The sequence below is a fragment of the Typopeltis vanoorti genome, chromosome 23, assembly GCF_054136105.1.
Source record: "Typopeltis vanoorti isolate ZY-2024b chromosome 23, IOZ_Tvanoo_1.0, whole genome shotgun sequence".
NCBI classification, from domain to species: domain Eukaryota; kingdom Metazoa; phylum Arthropoda; class Arachnida; order Uropygi; family Thelyphonidae; genus Typopeltis; species Typopeltis vanoorti.
Window position 1 is genome coordinate 50,821,464 of NC_143571.1, and position 20,436 is coordinate 50,841,899.

General features: G+C 33.4%; 1 protein-coding gene across 1 annotated transcript in view; it reads left to right on the top strand.

The window, feature by feature from the left end:
* The window catches only part of pav (kinesin family member pavarotti), a 222,903-nt gene that overhangs the window by 39,119 nt on the left and 163,348 nt on the right, over nucleotides 1–20,436 (top strand). The window contains exons 5-7 of the mRNA XM_090412700.1: nucleotides 4,476–4,585; nucleotides 13,942–14,106; nucleotides 19,158–19,392. Of these exons, the coding sequence (XP_090268826.1) occupies nucleotides 4,476–4,585; nucleotides 13,942–14,106; nucleotides 19,158–19,392 (510 nt within the window). The remainder of the gene's footprint in view (nucleotides 1–4,475; nucleotides 4,586–13,941; nucleotides 14,107–19,157; nucleotides 19,393–20,436) is intronic.

Genomic DNA, 20,436 nt, shown 5'->3' on the forward strand with positions numbered 1-20,436 from the left:
TTGCTATTTAGTTGAGAGCAGGTTAAAATGAATAACTAATACTAGTAACAGTTTTTCATGTGGCAGTGAGTTTGAAGCCACATGGTGTGTGAGGTGGAGTCTCACAAGATCAAATACATAGTCAGGTATTGTTACAGACCTAGTGAATTAGTTACTAGTGACAAAGAAGTGTATCACCAAATAAAGACGAGTGAGAAAAAGAGTAATCATAATGGGAGACTAATTATCCAATCAATGTTTGGATAGCAGTAAATTCTCATGAGAAGAATAAAACTGAATTTATTGAGCTAATGCAAGACAACCTCCTCAAGCAACATGTGACAGAAGGAAGCCTAATTCAAAAAATTTTAGATTTGATTATAGTGTCAGAGGAGATTTCAGTCAATGATGTAATTATTCTGACTCTGATTGGAGACAGCGATCATGAAATACTCACTTGGAAAGTGACTAAGTTTATGAATGTTCCATTCAGAAAAAGTTACATGCTGAACAACGAAGGAGGAAATTATGACCATTTGAGGAGTGTGCTGGATTCTGCACCATGGTATTAGTTGGATGGGAAGAATATCAACATTGCATAGGAATCGTTCAAAAAATACTTAAATGATGCAAGCAATACTGGAATGTGTCCTACAGTTTGAAGGATAAAAAGGGTAAGAGTGAAATGGATGTGTAGTCTTATTAAGCAAGAGGTTTGTAAGAAAAGGATGATATGGAAGGAATACTGTGTGCATAAGGATGATGTCAGTTATGAAAATTATAAGAAGCCAGCAAGAAGAGTTGACTGAGTATGAAAAGAAATTGGGTCTGCAAGATAAAGACACTTCAAAAGAATTCTATCATTATGTTGCAAGTAAAAAAATAATGAATATGAAAGAATAACTCTACTGAATGTAGATGATTACAGAAGAGATTGTTCAACTAATGAGTGCTCACTTTTCCAAAAGCTATCAACTCGGTATATGCAACATTCTGCTCACTGCTACCTCTTCACTGGAGGAGGAGAATTCAATAAGAATTCAGCAGTAGGGACTGATGGGATATCAGGATGGATGCTAAAGTGTTCAACTGAACTGGCTATTCCTTTATGAGACAAAATTCCTTCTAAGATAAATACTGCAAAAGTGGCAAAATGTTCTATAGGCTTTTGAAAAAAACTTAGAAATGAAGGAATCAGATTATAAAAATGATATGAAAACTAAAGCAAGAAAGATATTCTGTATGTCTGAGTAATTACTTTGAAAGACTGTTAAATGAAAAAAGCAGTGACAGAACCATGGTTGAGAATACTGGAGAAGAATGCAATCAGGAATACTCAAGATATAAAAAAATAGCCGAACTTGTTCTGTTATTTTACATCAAAAATATAATTCATGCACTTTTTAATATGAGGAGTGATTGGTTTCTTTTGCAAGCATTTTTGATATGTCTGCAATTATAACACCATTTACAAATGTCAGGGCATTCTCATTAGAAAACTATACAAGTAAAATATTTCAATTGTTTAGGGCACTATATTTAGTAAAAGTGGCAAATTAAATATGGAAATAGACAAAAAATAAGGGAAAGTTCTGTATGTACGTCTTCTTCTTCTGTGACTATATTTCAGGCTCTGTTTCTTAGCTTATGTATAATGCTGCAAAAGAAACAGACCCCAAAATATAGTCACAGAAGAATAAGACACATATACAGAACTTTCCCTTATATCTAAATCTCCATCACAGAATGGTTATCCTCAAAACATAATCAATAAAATTCTCTACAGCAGGGGTTCCCAATCCTATGCCTGTGGGCACCATGGTGCCCATTGACCAATTTGTGTGTGCCTGCTGCTGTTCAACCGTGTGCCGTATAGTTTGAAATAATCACGCCACAATTCATGGTATGCTATATGATGCATGCGTTAATGACGCATGATGAGTATTAAACACATACAATGTAAAGTAGATGTGCATTCGAAGTTGTTCATTCCAGTTTAAGAACTGGAATATCATCATATTCTCCTAATTATGAAGCACTGGCCAATGAAATGGAATGCCAAAGATCACACTAACTTACATATATATATATATTTAAATTTTTATATAATGTAAACTTTTAAGTAATAAAACATTTGATTATAACCTTTGTGTATTCATTTAACAAATGAATACATATAATTTGTATGTATGTAACCTTTGTATGTATTCATTTAACAAATGAATTAAAAAAATTTGCTTAAAAAAATAGATGGTGCCCGTCGCCCTACTGGATTTTTAGAATGTGCTCTAGGAAACAGAAAGGTTGGGAACCCCTGCTCTACAGTAACAACCTCCAACAACAATGTATAGCAACTCAGTACACTTCATCCATCGTCTTACCTTATGTTGGATCACTCTCCACAAAAATAGCTAGAATTATGAAGCTTTATAACATCAGAGTTGTTTTTAAATTGACGAGTATCACTAGACAGCTTTTATGATTGCCTAAAGACAATGTAGCTTTCTTCAAATATGCAGGTATGTTTATAGTATACCATGCACGTGTGGACTATCCTACATAGGCCAAACTTCGAGAAGCCTAGAAATTAGAAAGAAGGAACATGTAGGAGATGTCAATCACAACGGAACAGACACCTCAGGTTTGGCACATCATTTCTCAACTTCAAACCACTCAGTAGATTGGGATAACAGTGCCATGCCATATATAGAAGAGGATTACAGTTGTCAAACGTTTAAAGAAGCTGCAGTAGTCCTACGAACAGGATATAACCTTAATCGAAACCAAGGGGTTATATTAAAGGATATGTGGAAAAATCTAATTAACTCATTAAGTTTAACAGAGCTACATTACGCCAAAAATTATGTAACGCGACCTTGTAACAATGACTGACTCTTCACGCTTCATGCGTATCATGTCACTCGAGCCTTCCAATTTTGTCTAACTATTGTTAACAGTTACTGCATTCCTTTTTTTGCATTTACTAGTAGTTTTTTCTTCTTGTCTTGACAAAGCTAGTCAGTTACAGCTAGCGAAATTAGTAGACGTTTTTTGTATATAAAACCTCTTATAATCCAAATAGTATGTGTTAAACTACCACAATGTCTTGACTGAAATTAAGTACGATGCTGTTCTGAAGGAAATTTGCTATAGCAAACTTCATTACAAGATTATTCTTGTGGTCACTTGGTATCAAGAAGTTCATGTTAGGGCTTGTATTTTTAATTAATTTGAATTTAAAATTTTGATTAATGATATTAAAGTTGAATCTCATTTTTCTGAGAAAGCCATTTATAACTGGTGGCTTTCTGTGAAACATTTACCTGTGGTGATCAAATATTTGGTTTCTCTTGCCCACCAAAGGTTAGCAACTATAGTATGTCTAGTAACATAAGTTAGATAAATCAGGAATAGTGTTCTGAAAACTAGATGGTTTTAACACTATTGTTTTATTTTAAATGAACTTCTCATCTTACTTCAGATATATATTACCAAAAAGCATAAGTAATGAGTCAAATTTATTCTGTTATTTTACATCAAAAATATAATTCATGCACATTTCAATATGAATAGTAATTGGTTTCTTTTGCAAGCATTTTTGATATTTCTGCAATTATAACAGTGTCTTCTGTGACTATGTAATAATGGCTGTATAAATAAATATATGTCTGTCATGCCAAAAAATAGGTCTTAGCACTGCAGTTACTTAAAATTCTGGTAGTATTCATGTAATGTTTGTTTTTCACTTGGAAAGATTAATTCAAATTCAGTCAGATACATGAACTTTCATGAGGAGAGCTAGCCAGTCTCATTGACTAAATTTGGGGTTTTTCATCTTGTAGAATGGACAGACCTGGTCCCCTGGGTTTCTTAGGGGGATGACAGAGCAGTGGAGAGGATTCAGAGGCAAGTGACCAAGACGGTCAGTGGCCTGTGGAATGTTCCATATGAGGATAGATTGAAGGTGTGTGAATTGCAAAAGTTTGTTGATAGGAGAAACAAGAGGGGATATGATAGAAACATTTAAGTTGCTTAAAAGATTTTATAGGATAGATGCAGGGGAAATGTTTCAGCATTTTGCTAGCGGGACCAGAACAAGGGATCATCCCTGGAAGTTGAATAAAGATGTGATCAGTTGGGGTGTGAGGACTAGAATTTTTTGCTTGGAGAGTGGTGAATGAGTGGAATGAATTGCCAAAGTCAGTTGTGAATGCTTTGTCTGTTATTGGGTTCAAGGAAAGCTATGATAGATTGTGTGAATAGATTGGGTCTCCCGTGATGATTCTTCGGACTCCATGGAATGGCCCGTATAATAATAATAATATTAAAAAAGCAATAATTATGGTTTATTTGAATTCATTTGTAACATACATTCTTCTAAATATTTTGCTAGTTGAGGTGATAGATATCCTTTTAATGTTTTATTTAGTGTTTCATTGATGTGTGTGTGTGTGTATATAAGTGACTTGATTTTGAAATATATTTGATATTTTTAGGTGTTCAAACCTGATAAGCAGAATAATTTTGACATTCAGTTAGGTGTTGATGCTATTGCAGAAAGGCAAAAAGAATTGGAAATATTTCAAAAAACATCCAGGTTTAAAAGGTATTGTTTTTCTGTGATATGTACATACAATCCTCATTTATTGTTATTTATTATTTACAGTTTTTTTTTTAAGAAAAAGGTATCTAGTATTATTTGTACCATTCTTCAAGAGATATGATTAAAACTTACTGTGGAGGAGAAAATAAAAATTTGGACGACAAAAATAAAAAATTAGCCATTTGATCTTTATGTTCACTTCTCACTATAATGAACTTGTAGGACTAAAAGAACGGTTTAGTGAATTGCTTAAAATATCTTTTAGCTGAGATTCTTTTTTGTTAATCTGTTACATTAAATTCACTGTGGTGGTGTTTTAATGGTATATCTTTTTCAGTCATTGACTAACTGTTAATTTTATTGAGGTATTTTATTTTGTTGTGAGCTGGTACTTTTGGTATTTTAAAAATTAATTCCTCTCTCTTTAGTATGGAAGTAATACTAAATTATTGCACTAAGTCATGGTGAGGGTAGCCCACCATGTTAGCTGTCCTCACCAAAGCAATCTCCAGCTAATATTTGTTTTAGTAATTTCTATTTAAAGGAAGTCATTTATGTTTTGATCATCTCTGCTCTTTTCTGCTATTTTTATTTCACCATAGAGAACCTATAGGGGGGGGCAAAGAAAATTCATTAGAGCATTGTTTATGGAACTTTTCAGTAGTTTGCTGTATTGAGTAAATTATAATTTATGTGCTGTAGTGAGCATTGTCTGATTTTCCTTTCATTTTCAGTATTCTTCTGTCATGATTTCATTGGTTAATTCTTCCATTTTTCCTTAGAGTTCTCATGTAATGGACTTTAATGTTTTGCTTCTAACCCATCTTTCAGATCTGTTAAAATAGGTGTGAACCAATAATGAGCACTTATGTGCTATAGAATGTGGCCATTTTGTCCTCCTAAATATCTTGATTATTCAAACTCAGATAAAATCTTTGGTTAGGAGATTGTGTTCTCCTAGCTTTGGAATATGTTTATAGAGGATAACCATCTCTTTTTATTTAATGTATAGGATAATTTTTGTCCCAGATGGAGAATAATTATGTCTTCTCTATTAGGATGGCCAGTCTAATAGATGAACAATAACTGGCTTCTTAAAATTAAGATATGAATTTGTGCTAATTCACAAATTAGTTTGTTTTTTGGGACTTCTTTATATACACAATTAACAGTAAATTGTTCTTTTTGTAAGTCTAAAATTTGTAACCAGGAGCGCTACTGATCTTTTTAATAGCTTGTACATAATGCTGTGTTATTTTGTGACATCATTTGGTAGAGTAACTCATCCAATGAAAGTTATCCATAGGTGAGAATGAATTGCACTTGCATGCTCAGGCTGATGAATGAAGAACAGTTATGATGGCCTCATTTAAATGATATTATAGAATTTTATATTCCTATCATTCTGTGAAAAATCCTTTGATTTTAGATATTATAGATTTTTAGTTTAACAAAATTAATAACACCACAATTAAACAAAAATAGAAGTTTATTAAGTCTGCTGATATTTTGTTTGTTTAAAACCACATTTTCAGAATACACATTTGGTCACTGTTCATAAAATATTTGTCATTTGTTAATACTTGTGGAAACATTCAAATTATAACTGAAAAAAAATGTCATGAATTGGGCATATATTTTGTCATCATCATGAAATTCCTGACATGTTACCCTCAAGGGGTCTATGAGATATGGTAATACTACATGAAAAACTTACATCACCACTAACTTCCTATCTACAATTTTCCTCCAAATCAGTCTGTTACCTATCAAGACCTAATATTATCAGATCTTATATTTCTGTCTTCTAAGGCACTTTTTACTATATTAAACCACCTATATCTTGGTTTTTCTTCCTCTGGGTCTAACCTGGCAGAGAACACTTATTTTGCTAATCTTTCCTCGCCCATTCTGCTTAAGTGACCATATACCACCTGAGATTAGCTCTACTGGCACATTCCTGGATGCTAACAATGTCAAGTTATTTTCCTAATATCCTTCTTTTTAATATGATATGGCCATTGATGCCATCTGTTCATGCTCCTAATCTTTCTCAGGACTCTCATATCTGCAGTCTTTATTCTTTGGTCAAGTTTTTTATTTTTAACCAAGCTCTGAGATCCATAAGTTAACATTAGCTTGAACACTGTCTTGTATATAGCTACTTGAGTGTTTTGAGTAATTTCTCTCTTATTCCATATAAATTTATTCATTTGACTTCCTACCATACCAGCTAGTTGATTCCATTGTCTATTTCGATATTTAATTTACCATCTTCACTAAAAATCATGCATAAGAAGCTGAAATGTTTTACTTGTTCTATAGGTTCTTCATTCACAATGCATTTGATATTTTCAATGCATCTGCCTATTTTTATTGTCTTTGTCTTGTTATTGCTGATTTTCATACGAAATTTATTACAACAGTTATTCAGTTTAGTCAGGGAATCTTGCAGACGTGTACTGGATTTATTTAAAAGGATAACATCATCTGCATAAAGTAAAGAGCTGAGTTAATATCTCTAATTTTGATATCAGGTTTAATACAGCTTTCCTTCATAATGTGATCCATATAGATAATGAATAACAGAGGTTATTCTGATATCTGATTTAATATCAAACCATCTTCTTGTACTTCCTTTCATTTTAACTGCTGACTTACAACTCAAATAAAGACTAAGTATTGCTTGATATAATATCCCATTGATATCATATAACTGTGGCATTTTGAATAGCTTTTCACTTGGCAATTGTCATATGCCTTTTCCAGATCTACAAAACTTAAATACAGACCTTTGTTATATTCCCATGATTTCTCAACTTGAGCAGAATAAAATTGAATTTCATATTGAAAAGAACATGTAAGAAAGTTTTAAAGTGAATAAAAGTTGAGCAGCTCTCAGATGCGGACTGTAGATTAAAATATACAAACATTATTCAAGAAAAAATGAAAGAGTTTGTGAACAGGAACCAATAATTGGAGATTCAGTAGCAAATCCTGAATAAAATGCTAATTGTTTCAGCCAGAGAAGCAGGTGGTGAGATTGTCTGCAGGAATGGAAAAATCAGAACTCCATGGTGGACACAGGAAGTTAAAAAGGCATGGAGGAAAAGAAGAAAGCATATCAAAAGTTCCTGGCAAATAAGTCATATTGTGCTCTTAGAGAATTACAGAGACAAAAAAAAAAAAAAGCTAAACGCTGTGTAAAGCTAGTTAAACAGAAGTCGTGGGAAGACTTTAGGAAGAACATAGAAAATAAATATCAAAAAGGTGGCAAGATATTCCGGAGATTGTTGAAAAAGCTCAGAAATAGAGGAAAGAGTGCTGTTAAAGGAATTAGAGATGATAAAGGTGACAAAAACTGGAGAAAAAGAAGTATGTAGTAATTGCTTCAAAAAATTGCTAAATGAAACAAGCAGTGATAGTACAGTGGTACAAAAACACTCAACAGGGATGCAGTATGGATATGGATTCAGGAATCCATATCCATACTTGAAGTAGAAAAAGCTGTCAAATGCCTAAACTGTGGAAAGGCAACAGGAGTAGATGCTATTCGACCAGAAATGTCCAATCATGGAAGTATAAAAATCTTACTGTGCCTGCACTGCATAGTCCATAAGGCCTGGACAGAGGGATGAATTCTGGATGATTGGAATAGAGCTCTCTGTATCCATATATAAAAAGGGAAATAAAACAGTGTGAGAATTACAGAGGTATTTCTTCACTGAGTGTTCTTGGTATGATTTACGTAATTATATTTGAGAAATGGTTGAGAAAAATTGTGGAAGAAAAGCTTGGTGAAGAACAAGCTGGCTTGAGGTCAAATAGAGGCTGTCAGGATCAGATTTTCAAAACCCTACAGTTGTATGATGTCAATGGGATATTATATCAAGCAATACATAGTCTTTATTTGAGTTGCAAGTCAGCAGTTAGAATTGAATGAAGTACAGGAAGAAGGTTTAATGTTAAATCTGGTTTTAGACTAGGATGTACATTATCTCCTCTGTTATTCATCATCTATATGGATCACATTATGAAGGAAAGTGGTATTAAACCTGATATCAAAATTGGAGATGTTAATCTCAGCTCTTTGTTTTATGTGTACGATTGTTATACTTCTAAAGAAATCTGCTACAAGTCTGCAAGATTCCCTGACTAAATTGAATAACTATTGTAATATATATGGTATGAAGGTTAGCAATAACAAGACAACGACAATGAAAATTGGAAGAAGCATTGAAAATATCAACTGCATTGTGAATGGAGAACCTATAGAACAAGTAAAATGTTTCAGCTACTGAGGCACAATTTTTAGTAAAGATGTTAAATTAAATATCAAAATAGACAACAGAATCAACAAAGCTTGTATGGTAGGAAGTGAATTGAATAAATTTATATGGAATAAGAGAGAAATTAGTCAAAACACTAAATTAGCTGTATACAAGACAGTGTTTAAACCCCAATTTAAACTTAAGGATCTGAGAGCTGGATCAGAAGTAAAAGACTTGATCAAAGTCTTTTACTTTGATAGAGACTGCAGATATGAATGTCCCGAGAAAGACTAGGGGGCACAAACAGATGCCATCTGTTCATGCCCCATATTAAAAATGAGGATATTAGGAAATTGACATTGTCAGCATTCAGGAATTCGTTAGTAGAGCTAATCTCAGGTGGTATGATCACTTAAACAGAATGGAAGAGGAAAAAAGATTAGCAAAACAAGTGTTATCTGCCAGGTTGACAGGAAAAAGACCCAGAGGAAGTCCAAGATATAGTTGGATTGATACAGTAAAAAGTGCCTTTGAAGATAGGAATATAAGATCTGATAATGTTGGAGTTTTGAACAGGTAACAGACTGATTTGGAGGAAAATTATAGATTGGAAGATAGTAATAATGTAAATTTTTCATGTAGTACTATCATATCCTGTACACCCCCTTGAGGGTACATGGCTGGAATTTGATGATGATTTCTCAACTGTTTGTCATAAAGGAAAATCTGATCCCGAGTGCCTCTTTTGGCCTGAATCCAGCTTTTTCTTCACGAAACTTTCCTTCCACAATTCTCAACTGTTTCTCAAGTATACTTGCATAAATCTTACCAGGAACACTCAGTAGGGAAATATGTGTGTAATTCTCACATTCAGTTTTATTTCCCTTTTTATATATGGGTACTATGAGAGCTCTACTCCAATGATCTGGAATTCGTCCCTCTGTTCAGACCTTCTGAACTATGCAGTGCAGCCACTGCAGGACTTTTATACCTCCATACTTGACCATTTCTGTTCGAATATCATCTACTCCAGTTGCCTCTCCACATTTCGGGCTTTTGATGGCTTGTTCTATTTATGGATATGTATTCTTGATTGCATGCCTGTTGAGGGTTTTTTACTACCTGTGTTGTCAGTGATTGTTTCATTTAGCAATTTTTCAAAGTAATTACTCCATACATCAAGGATATCTTTTTCTCTAGTTTTCATTTCATCTTTATCATCTCTAATTCCTTTTACAGCTACAGCACCCTTTCCTCCATTTCTGAGCTTTTTCAACAACCTCCAGAATATCTTGCAGCCACCTTGATATTTATTTTCTAATTTGTTACCAGTCTTCACATCACAGTCAAAAACCAAAGTATTATATCACCTCTGGGTCTGGGAGCGAGATCCAGAGGTGATATCAAAAGGCAAGTGATGTAAAGTCATTCACCTTTATCATGAGTTGCCCCAGTCCTGAAAATAGTTCAGGCGCAAACGTGTTTGCTTAACACAGTCAAAAACCAAAAAACAACAGATCTCTATGAAGTTCTGTGCTGAGGTAAGCTGAAGAAAAGTTCCATTGACACATGAACTTTTTATAATAAGCTTTTGGGAATGGAACTCTGCCCTAAGCTCAAACATCTTAATGTTTTAAGCAAAAGAAGGTACAGAGAATGTAGCAGACAATCCTTGATGGGGATGATCAAAAACAGTTTGCAACTCCATAATTGGTGATTTTTGTATATAATTTACTAGCAAGTGACTGCTGATTAACAATGAGAATATTAGTTAATTAAATGTAAAGAAGAAATTGATGAGGACCATAATTTTAACAGACCTCAGGAAAAAATTACACCACATTTGTTAAATGCTGTTTGTATGACGAGATAAAACTTAGATACTTGTAAAGATTTTGTTCAGAAAGCTGATGGTGAATCTGAATGTTATTTTCTAAATAGCATTATTACTGAGCGCACAGGTTGATGTTGGTATGATCCTGAGATGGAGAATGGTGATCCACATCTTTCCAGCTTTTGGCATGCCAAGACCTAAAATCACATCAAAACATATAAGGATAATCCATAATTTAGAAGAGAAAGGCAGTTTTTTAGAAATGCAGTTGCACTCAAAAATCAAACACAAGGATAATCCATAAGGAATGGCTTACACCAATAATTACTGCTTAAGGTATTGAAATATTTGTCACAAAGAATCATAAGCATGTGGCCAGATTTGGAATACTGGTTAGTGACCGTTGCATAACAATGTTGAATTAAATTAAAGAAATCAAGAAATTATATACTTGGTTTAATCCTTTATCCAAGTGTAAGCAAACACGTTTGCACCTGAACTGTTTTCAGGACTGGGACTACTTCTGGTAAAGGTGTATGACTTCACATCACTTGCCTTAGTATCCTATAATGCAAAGCACATATCCTTACGTGTATGTATAATGCTGTGCATTATGGGAAAAGTTACTACTCAGATCGGTTTCGACCTTTATTGAGATCTCATCAGTGGGAGCCAGACCCAGAGGTGATACCAAAAGGCAAGTGATGTAAGGTCATACACCTTTACCATGAGTTGCCCCAGTCCTGAAAATAGTTCAGCTGCAAATGTGTTTGCTTGGATAAAGGATTAAACCAAGTATATAATTTCTTGGTATCTTTAATTTATAGTATAACCAAGTGGAAACATTTTCAACAATGTTTGAACAGGCACATATAGACATTTTCTGGCCCTCCAGCAAGTTGCAGTGCTCAGTCACTCTTCTTACTTATCTGACTTGGCTACTGCAAATTTTTACTGCTTCCAAGCTGAAACTGAGAATGAAAGGTGTCAGTTTGATAGTTTATGGCATTCAGAAGAATGACAGCAGAACTAAATACACAGTAGAGTAATTTTCCAAGTATTTCCAAAGCTGTATGAGTGCTGTAACAAGTATATTTAGTCCCTTTAAGATTGTTATGAGGGAGACAAGTTAAAAAAAAAAAAAAACTCATGTTAGAGGCTTAATGGAGTGAAACAGCACTGAGAAAGAATTAAAAATAATATTTAATTCTACCAGTATTTCATCCCATTCACAGAGATATCTTCAGAGGATAATATGAGACATAACACACACACACACACATGCACGTGAATCTGAATTTTGTGAAATATGTGAATGAAAGACTAGAATCCTAATTAGCTGGGATACCCTCTGTGGGCGTCTTTTGGCTAGGATGTAAATTGGGATCTCAAAGTATTACTGTTTACCATATTTTGGGAAGTTTTATGCAACCATATTTATTCAGGTTAGGCTGATTTTTGGATGCAACTGCATGTTCTAAAAAACTGTCTTTCTCTTCTAAATTTGCTGTGAAGGAACATGATGGTCTTGTTCCAATTGATTCTGTGAGCCATGTCTGAAAGCATGGTCTATAAGGCCTGATTTACTATAGTCATGACTGCAGATGTATTTTTTTGTTCTTCTTTGTGGATGGTACCTAATCTTCCTGCCTGTCCATAGTAGGTCAGCTTTGGACTCTATACACCAGGAACTGAGAGAGGAGAGAGTTGGTCTTTAGTGGAGCAGATAAGGGTAGCTAGTTTCAAGTAGGGCTTGAAAATTGTGTGGACTTATTTCTTTCAGGTTCTGACTATTTTTTTCTGATGTGCCTCTGACATAATTGATAGAATTACTAAGCTTTCTACAAAGAAGGTTGTGAATTTGGGGGAGGGATTGATTTTTTGATTCTCTGGGAACTGTATCCATTAGATAGATGTGTATATGATTGAGTTCTGCTTCAAGAGATGCAGCCTCATGAGAACAAAAGTTATAGTCTCTACTGGTTAGTGTTTTAATGATGTTGTTAAGAGAAAGGGCAATGGGAAATTTTGTGAATTCTATCTGCCTGTATGAGTGGGTTTCCTGTATACTGAAAAGAACAGGAGATACCATTAGGTAAGGATCTTAACTCGGTGTCTATGAAGGCTAGACTATTATTAGTTTCCCTTCCCATTGTAAATTGGATTCTAGGCTGAACTTGTTTAAGGAGAAGTATAATAATAGATATTGGGTCTCCTGTCATGAGTCTTCTGGCTTTGTGGCAGTTGCTGTACACTAATGATAATAAATAAATTCTGCTATGAATCTTCAGGAGTTTTCAGCCCAAATAAATAATTACTGTGAGAAATTTGGTATGAAAATCAGCAGTAAAAAGACTAAAGTTGTAAAAATAGGCAGGGGAAACAAAAAACATCTGCTGCACTGTCTGTACTGAACCTATATGGCAGATTACACATTTTAGCTGGTTTTGGTTTGAAACTGTTACTGAATATGGGTAATTAAATATGGAAATAACAGAATAAATAAGGCTGGAAAATCAGTTGAATAAATTTCTATGGAACAAAAGACAAAACCAACAGTATATACGACAGTGTTTAGAACTAATTTAATATATGATTTAAAGAAATGAATTGGATTAGAAATAACATTTGATCAAATATTGCAGATATGAGAGAGTTCTGAGATAAAGAAATGAGAAGTGTGAACTGTATTACAAAAGAAGATATTGTGAAAGATCGTAAAAGTATTAATAATCTCCCTATCAGTGACGTGGATGAAATAGTGAGACCAAATTGCACTTCTTATCCATGTTATTCAACGGGTGTTGCAGAATCATATCCAGATTTAGCTGGACATCCATAGACATCATGGCCGGTTGGGGGAGGGAGGGGTTAAACAGAATAGAAGAGAGAAATGTTGAATGAGTAGTTAAAACAAGTGTTAGACTAAAATGGTAGGAAAAGACTGAGAGGATGATAAAAATATAGATTGATTGATGCATTTAGGAGTGCTTTATTAGTCTGAAATGTAGGAGTTGAGTAGCAAGTCAGAAAAGACATGACAAATAATGATGGATTTGGATGAAGGTTATTGATCAGAAACTAGTCATGAAATATTCATTGTGTTAAACTATAATAACGGGTACATTTTTGAAAGTATGTACATGAGAAAATTATGATTATTATTGTATTCACTAATTCTATGTGTGTGTGTTGTATAATATATATATATATATATATATATATATATATATATATATATTTTTTTTTTTTAGAAAAGAAGAGAGCTTGGAATGGATTGGAAGAGTCACAGATCCTACAAAAATTGACCAAATAAATACTGATAACGTGTATGCTGTATTTATCTCATATGTTGAAATCTATAATAATTACATTTATGACTTGCTTGAAGATAGTCCAATTGATCTCATTAAACCAAAGTAAGTATATTACAGCACAAATAAAAAAAAGAATGTATGAAAAGGATTTGTGAAATATGCATCAAATATTGTAAAAACATGACTTGTTATAAAAGCAGTGTGAAAGGCACATGACACATTTACTCACTGATTAAATGTGTCGTGATTTGTATGAATATATCGCTCATTTGCAAGAACAACTTAATTCAAAAAATGAAATTTTTTTGGAAACAAAATTTGAATTTTTTAAATTTTTTGTAGTAAATTACTATTTACTGCGGAGAAATGATTGTATGTGAATAAAAGTACTTATGTCATTCTTCTAGAAATATAATTCAAGTTTCTCTTTCAATTTCTGCAGATAACCCAAAAACAAATTATTTTAGTTATGTCATTCTTCTCAAAATGAACAATGTGTAGTTATATAGTAGATACTAAAGAGTCCTGACCAAAGTTACATAGGATTTTGCTAGGAAATTTGCTATAGCAAACTATTCACTCTAATAAATTATTCCTATAGTCCGCACAAATTGGCTCTGGTGATAGTCGACCGAACCAGGTTTGGCTGCTCATGTTGTCAAAACTTTTGTCATGTTATCAAAGTCACACCCATGATGTTATTCTTTTAAGAGTGAATAAATTTATGGATGTATATGTGAATATCTCAAAAAGCAGTTTGTAGTATTTTAATGCCAAAGAATAAACTTTGCTTATAAACAATAAAACAAATGTTTCATTTCTAGTAAACCACAATAGAATGTTTTGTAGCCTGCAAAGAGCCCTCATAACTCAGTTGGTATTAGCACTGGTGTTTGGTTTGAAAGACCTAAGTTTGAATCCTGTTTAGGACATGAAGACATTTTTAATAAGAGTTTTTTTTTTTCCAGCTGAAGGTGAGTTAGTCCATTTCATATAGAGATAGCAGGATGTCTTATCCAACAGGGAAGTCTTATAAAATAAATATAAAGTCTTATAAAACAGGGAAAACGGTCAGAAGAATGCACATGAAGTTTATCCCCCCACACACACAGAAAGCAGAATAATCAAAACTCCAAAGGGCAGAACATGGCAACATGTCCAGCAACCTTCTAGAGAAGAGGAAATAAAGAACTTTTTTTACCTCATCCACTCATCTATACTCTTTGCCTTAATGGGTATTACTTGATATAATGTCCCATTTTCACCATATAATTATAGCGTATTGAATAGTTTTCTCTTGGTCTTTTACATTTGTCACATCCCTTTTTTTTTCAGACCTACAGAACTCAAACATAAATCTTGTTATATATTCCCATAATTTGTCTTAAAGTGAAAATCTGATTGTGACAACCTCTGTTTTGTCTAACCCCAGCTTATTCTCCAATTTCTCTTCCACAGTTTTTCTTATCCTGCTCTCATGTATGCTTACATAAATCTTACCAGGAACACTCATTAAGGAAATTCCTTAATGAGTGTTCTCCATTAATCTAGAATTTGTCCTTCTGACAAAGACTTCTTTGTCAGAAGGACAAGTTGATGCACTCCACTGCATCTTTGTCCTTTTGACAAAGATGCAGTGCAGTGCATCAACTGTAAAAATTTGAAAAGTTCTGGTCAAATATCATCCACTCCTGTTGCCTTTCCACACTTTAGGTTTTTCTACCTCTAGTATTGATATGTGTTCCTGACTCCATTCCTTTTGAATATTTTCTACCACTGTTTTATCACTTGTTTCATTTAGCAATCTTTCAAAGTAATTACTCTGTTCAACTAGGATATGTTTATATTCACTTTTCATGTCACCTTTATCATCAGCAATTCATTTAACAATATTTTCTTCTCCATTTCCAAGGATTTACAATAGCCTCTGGAATATTTTACTACATTCCTGATATTTATCTTCTATATTCTTAATAAAGACTTTCCATGTTTTCTGATTAGCTGCATCTACTTCACTTTTCTGCATTGTCCTCGGAGTACAAGCTGATTTTCTTTGCTAGCATCTTTCAATATAGGAAATGAATACCGTTCAGCTTTAAGTAATAAAAAATTGTAAAGTGCTAAACGGTATTCATTATGTGACTTTTCTGTACACCTTCTCAGGGTACATCAAGATTTATACAAGCATAGTTGAGAAAATGCTAAAAAAAATTGTGGAAGGGAAATTTGCAGAACAAGCTAGATTCAGGCCAAATCGAAGTTATGAAAATTAGATTTTTACTTTATGGCAGATAGTTGATAAATCATGGAAATATAACAAGGACCTGTAAGTTTCATTGATTTGAAAAAGGCATATAACAAGGTGCCAAGAGAAAACCTTTTCGAAAGCTACAGTTATATGATATAACTGGGACATAGTTGAGTTGCAAGTCAGCAGTCAGAATTGGAAGTACAGGAAGATGCACTGATGTCAGTCAAGTGTAAGAGAAGGGTGCACATTATCTCTGCTTTTATTCCTTTTATATATGAATAACATTATGAAGGAAAGTGGCATTAGGGCTGACTTCAAAGTTAGAGATATTCAACTCAGCAGTTTACTTTATGCAGATATTATACTGTTAAATAAATCCAGTAGAAGTCTGTAGCATTTCCTAACTAAATTTAATAACTGCTATAATAAATTGGAGAATGGTGTCATTCTCCTATTTATGAAGCTGAAAACATCAACTGCATCCTGAATGGAGAACCTGAGAACAAGAAAAACATTTAGGATGTTTAGGCACAATTTTTAGTGAAGATTGCAAATTAAATATGGAAATAGATGCAAGAATAAGCAAAAGCTGGTATGGTGCTTGGAAGTTTGAAATATAAGATATAATATTGGAGTACTGACAATTGAGATCAATTGTCATTGGAAGAAATTTGTAATCATTTGAACTTTTTCTGTAGTAGTTTTATAATATTCTGTACACCCTCTCAGGGTACATATCAAGAATTTGATAATGATGACTTTTCTATATGCTTTCTTCTTTTCCGAGACACACTATTATATTTTTGAGTCCACCCTGGAGTGCTGATTTTTCTATTCTGTAAGAACACTTCACCTCATGCATGCCTGGCTGAATCAGGTCAATTTTCTTCTGATGTTCCCACAGTCTCCACGATTTGATTGTTTGTTGATATATCAGACTAATTTTTTTCTGAAATAAATACTTCTATATTTGAGAAACGGTTGAGAAGAATTGTGGAAGAAAAGCTTGCTGAAAACAAGCTGTATTCAGGCCAAATAGAGGCTGTCAGGATCAGATCTTCACTTTACGACAAATAGTGGAGAAAGCATGGGACTATAACAAAGATCTGTATTTAAGTTTTGTCGATCTGGAAAAGGCATATGACAAGGTGCCAAGAGAGAAGCTATTCAATATACGCTACAGTTATATGGTGTCAATGGGGCATTATATCAAGCAATACTTAGTCTGTATTTGAGTTGTAAGTCGGCAGTTAGAATTGAAGGAAGTACAGGAAGATGGTTTAATGTTAAATCTGGTGTGAGACAAGGATGTACATTATCCCCTCTGTTATTCATTATCTATATGGATCACATTATGAAGGAAAGTGGTATTAAACATGATATCAGAATTGGAGATGTTAATGCCAGCTCTTTGCTTTATGCGGACAGTTATGCTTCTAAAGAAATCCGCTACAAGTTTGCAAGATTCCCTGACTAAATTGAATAACTGTTATAATAGATATGGTATGAAGGTGAGCATTAAAAAGACAAAGACAATGAAAATAGGTAGAATTGTTGAAAATGTCAACTGTGTTGTGAACGGGGAACCTGTGGAACAAGTGAAACATTTCAGCTACTTAGGCATGATTTTTAGTGAAGATGGTGAATTAAATTTGGAAATAGACAACAGAATCAACAAAACTAGTATGGTAGGAAGTCAATTGAATAAATTCATTTGGAATAAGAGAGAAATTATTCGGAACACTAAATTAGCTGTATACAAGACAGTGTTCAAACCAGTTTTAACTTATGGATCTGAGAGCTGGGTCAGAAGTAAAACAGTTGACCAAAGACTAGAGACCGCAGATATGAGAGTCCTGAGAAAGATTAGAGGCATGAGCAGATGGCATCAATGGCAATATATTAAAAATGAGGATATTAGGAAAGAACTTGACATTGTCAACATCCAGGAATACGTTAGCAGAGCTAATCTCAGGTGGTATGGTCACTTAAACAAAATGGGCGAGGAAAGATTAGCAAAATAAGTATTCTCTGCCAGGTTGGCAGGAAAACGATCCAGAGGAAGACCAAGATATAGGTGGATTGATAAGGTACAATGTGCCTTAGACAATAGAAATATAAGATCTGATAATGTTGGAGTCTTGACAAGTAACAGACTGATTTGGAGTAAAATTGTAGATAGGAAGTTAGTAATGATGTAAATTTTTCATGTAGTACTATCATATCCTGTATACCCCTTGAGGGTACATGGCAGGAATTTGATGATGATATTTGAGTCCTACAGTTTTCCTCTGAAAGCTGCTCAGCTTTTATTCTTTTTTAAAACATTATTACCTTTTTTTTTCTTCTTCTTTTTTTTTCTTTCCAATATGATATTTAGTATCATCATAGTCAAAATTTTGTATTTCTTGCATCTTCTCTCCATGTGAATGTACACCCTTTCATGTTGGAACATAGTATCAATAATGACGACTACTTATCCTGAACAGAAATTCAGCAGATACTTACCACTGCTATTAACTTGCTCTTTTCTCTATATTATCCCAAAAGATTTCTAGATGTCTGGTATTTATTTTCTACTTTGCTTATTAGGTCTCCAACAAAGACCAACTATTTTCCTTTTTTGTGTGTCAATTGTCTTCTCTAACGACTATAAAAATTCCTGCATTCATTGCACAGTCATTGTGCAATGAATGCAGTCTGCTTCCTTTTTTTTTTTTTTTTTTTTTTTTTTTTAATCCAGTCAGTTATTTCAAAATAGGGTGCAGTATATTGAGTATATGTTCTTATGAACATGCTATCATGCATAAAAATGTACAAGTTTTCTGTAATTATAACTTGCAAGTAGTCTTATCATAATAAAAGTGTAATAAAGTTTTATTTGTTGCATCAATGATATTAGGCCACCTCAGTCTAAAATTCTTCGAGAGGATGCCATCCACAATATGTATGTGTTTGGTACCACAGAACTTGAAGTTAAAACTGCAGATGAAGCTCTTGAGGCATTCTGTAAAGGACAACAGCGACGCCGAGTAGCACACACTGCACTGAACACAGAGTCCAGTCGAAGCCACAGTGTCTTCAATATAAGAGTGGTCCAGGCACCTCTTGATCCTATAGGTGCTGAAATTCTTCAGGTGATGTTCATTATGTAAGATAGAAAATTTTCAGACTTTATGCCTTTTTTTAACATTAAAATTTTTTCATGACATCTTTATTTTTAGGAAAATAGTAAGAATTTCAAGCTGGTTCTGAATTCTGTGAAGATAGTCAAGCAAATCAAATAGGAAGACAAATAATTCTCTTCAAACAGCATAAAATGTTTTATAGAGTGATTTGAAGAAGAGTGGTTAATATTATATTAGCATTGATAGCATATTGCACATTTTAATTTTTTAATCACTTACTAAAATGATTAATATCAAAGCATATGAGATGTTATAACACAGATGTGATATTATAATGCAGGATAATGTTTAACTATTTATCAGTTTATCTACATCTTAGTCTTCTCTTCTTTTTTTTTGAGAAGATCTTTTAATCTTTTATCTCTAATAATGCTTAAACAATCATTTTATTATCTGGAAGAGCCCTTACATTCTTATGGATAGGTTTTAATGTATCATAGTAAATTGCTAAAATCAATGAAGGTAGCTGTCATCACAACTTGGTCTATTCTTCACCAGTTATAATTTATTAGTAAGTTTTTACCCAGAAATTTTGACCCACTATCAAATCCTCACTGTCTTGTGATGTACCCTGTTATTAGATATCCCTCTGGATACTAAATGTAAAAAAGCTGGTGCCATATTACATTCTATATTGCTTAAACCACAAACAAAAATGATAGTGCAATATGATAAAATAATATGCTGGCTGGGCCATTGTCTGATTAAACAAGGTGTGTGTTGTTTTCATTAGGGAACCAAGAGAACTATAGAAAAATCTACTACAATAACCTCAAGCTCTCAACAGAATAGAAAATAGACACTATCATTATAAAAAGTATTTACAGAAAAGAGGTAGAAATAGCAGAACTGGCAGACCAACTAGAAAAGCAACCTGAACATAATTTATGTTATTGAGATGAAGACTAAAACATTTGAGATTCTGCTAAATATTAAATATAGGATGTTATATACAGTCACTAGTGATCAGAGAAAGAAAGATGTAGTGATAGT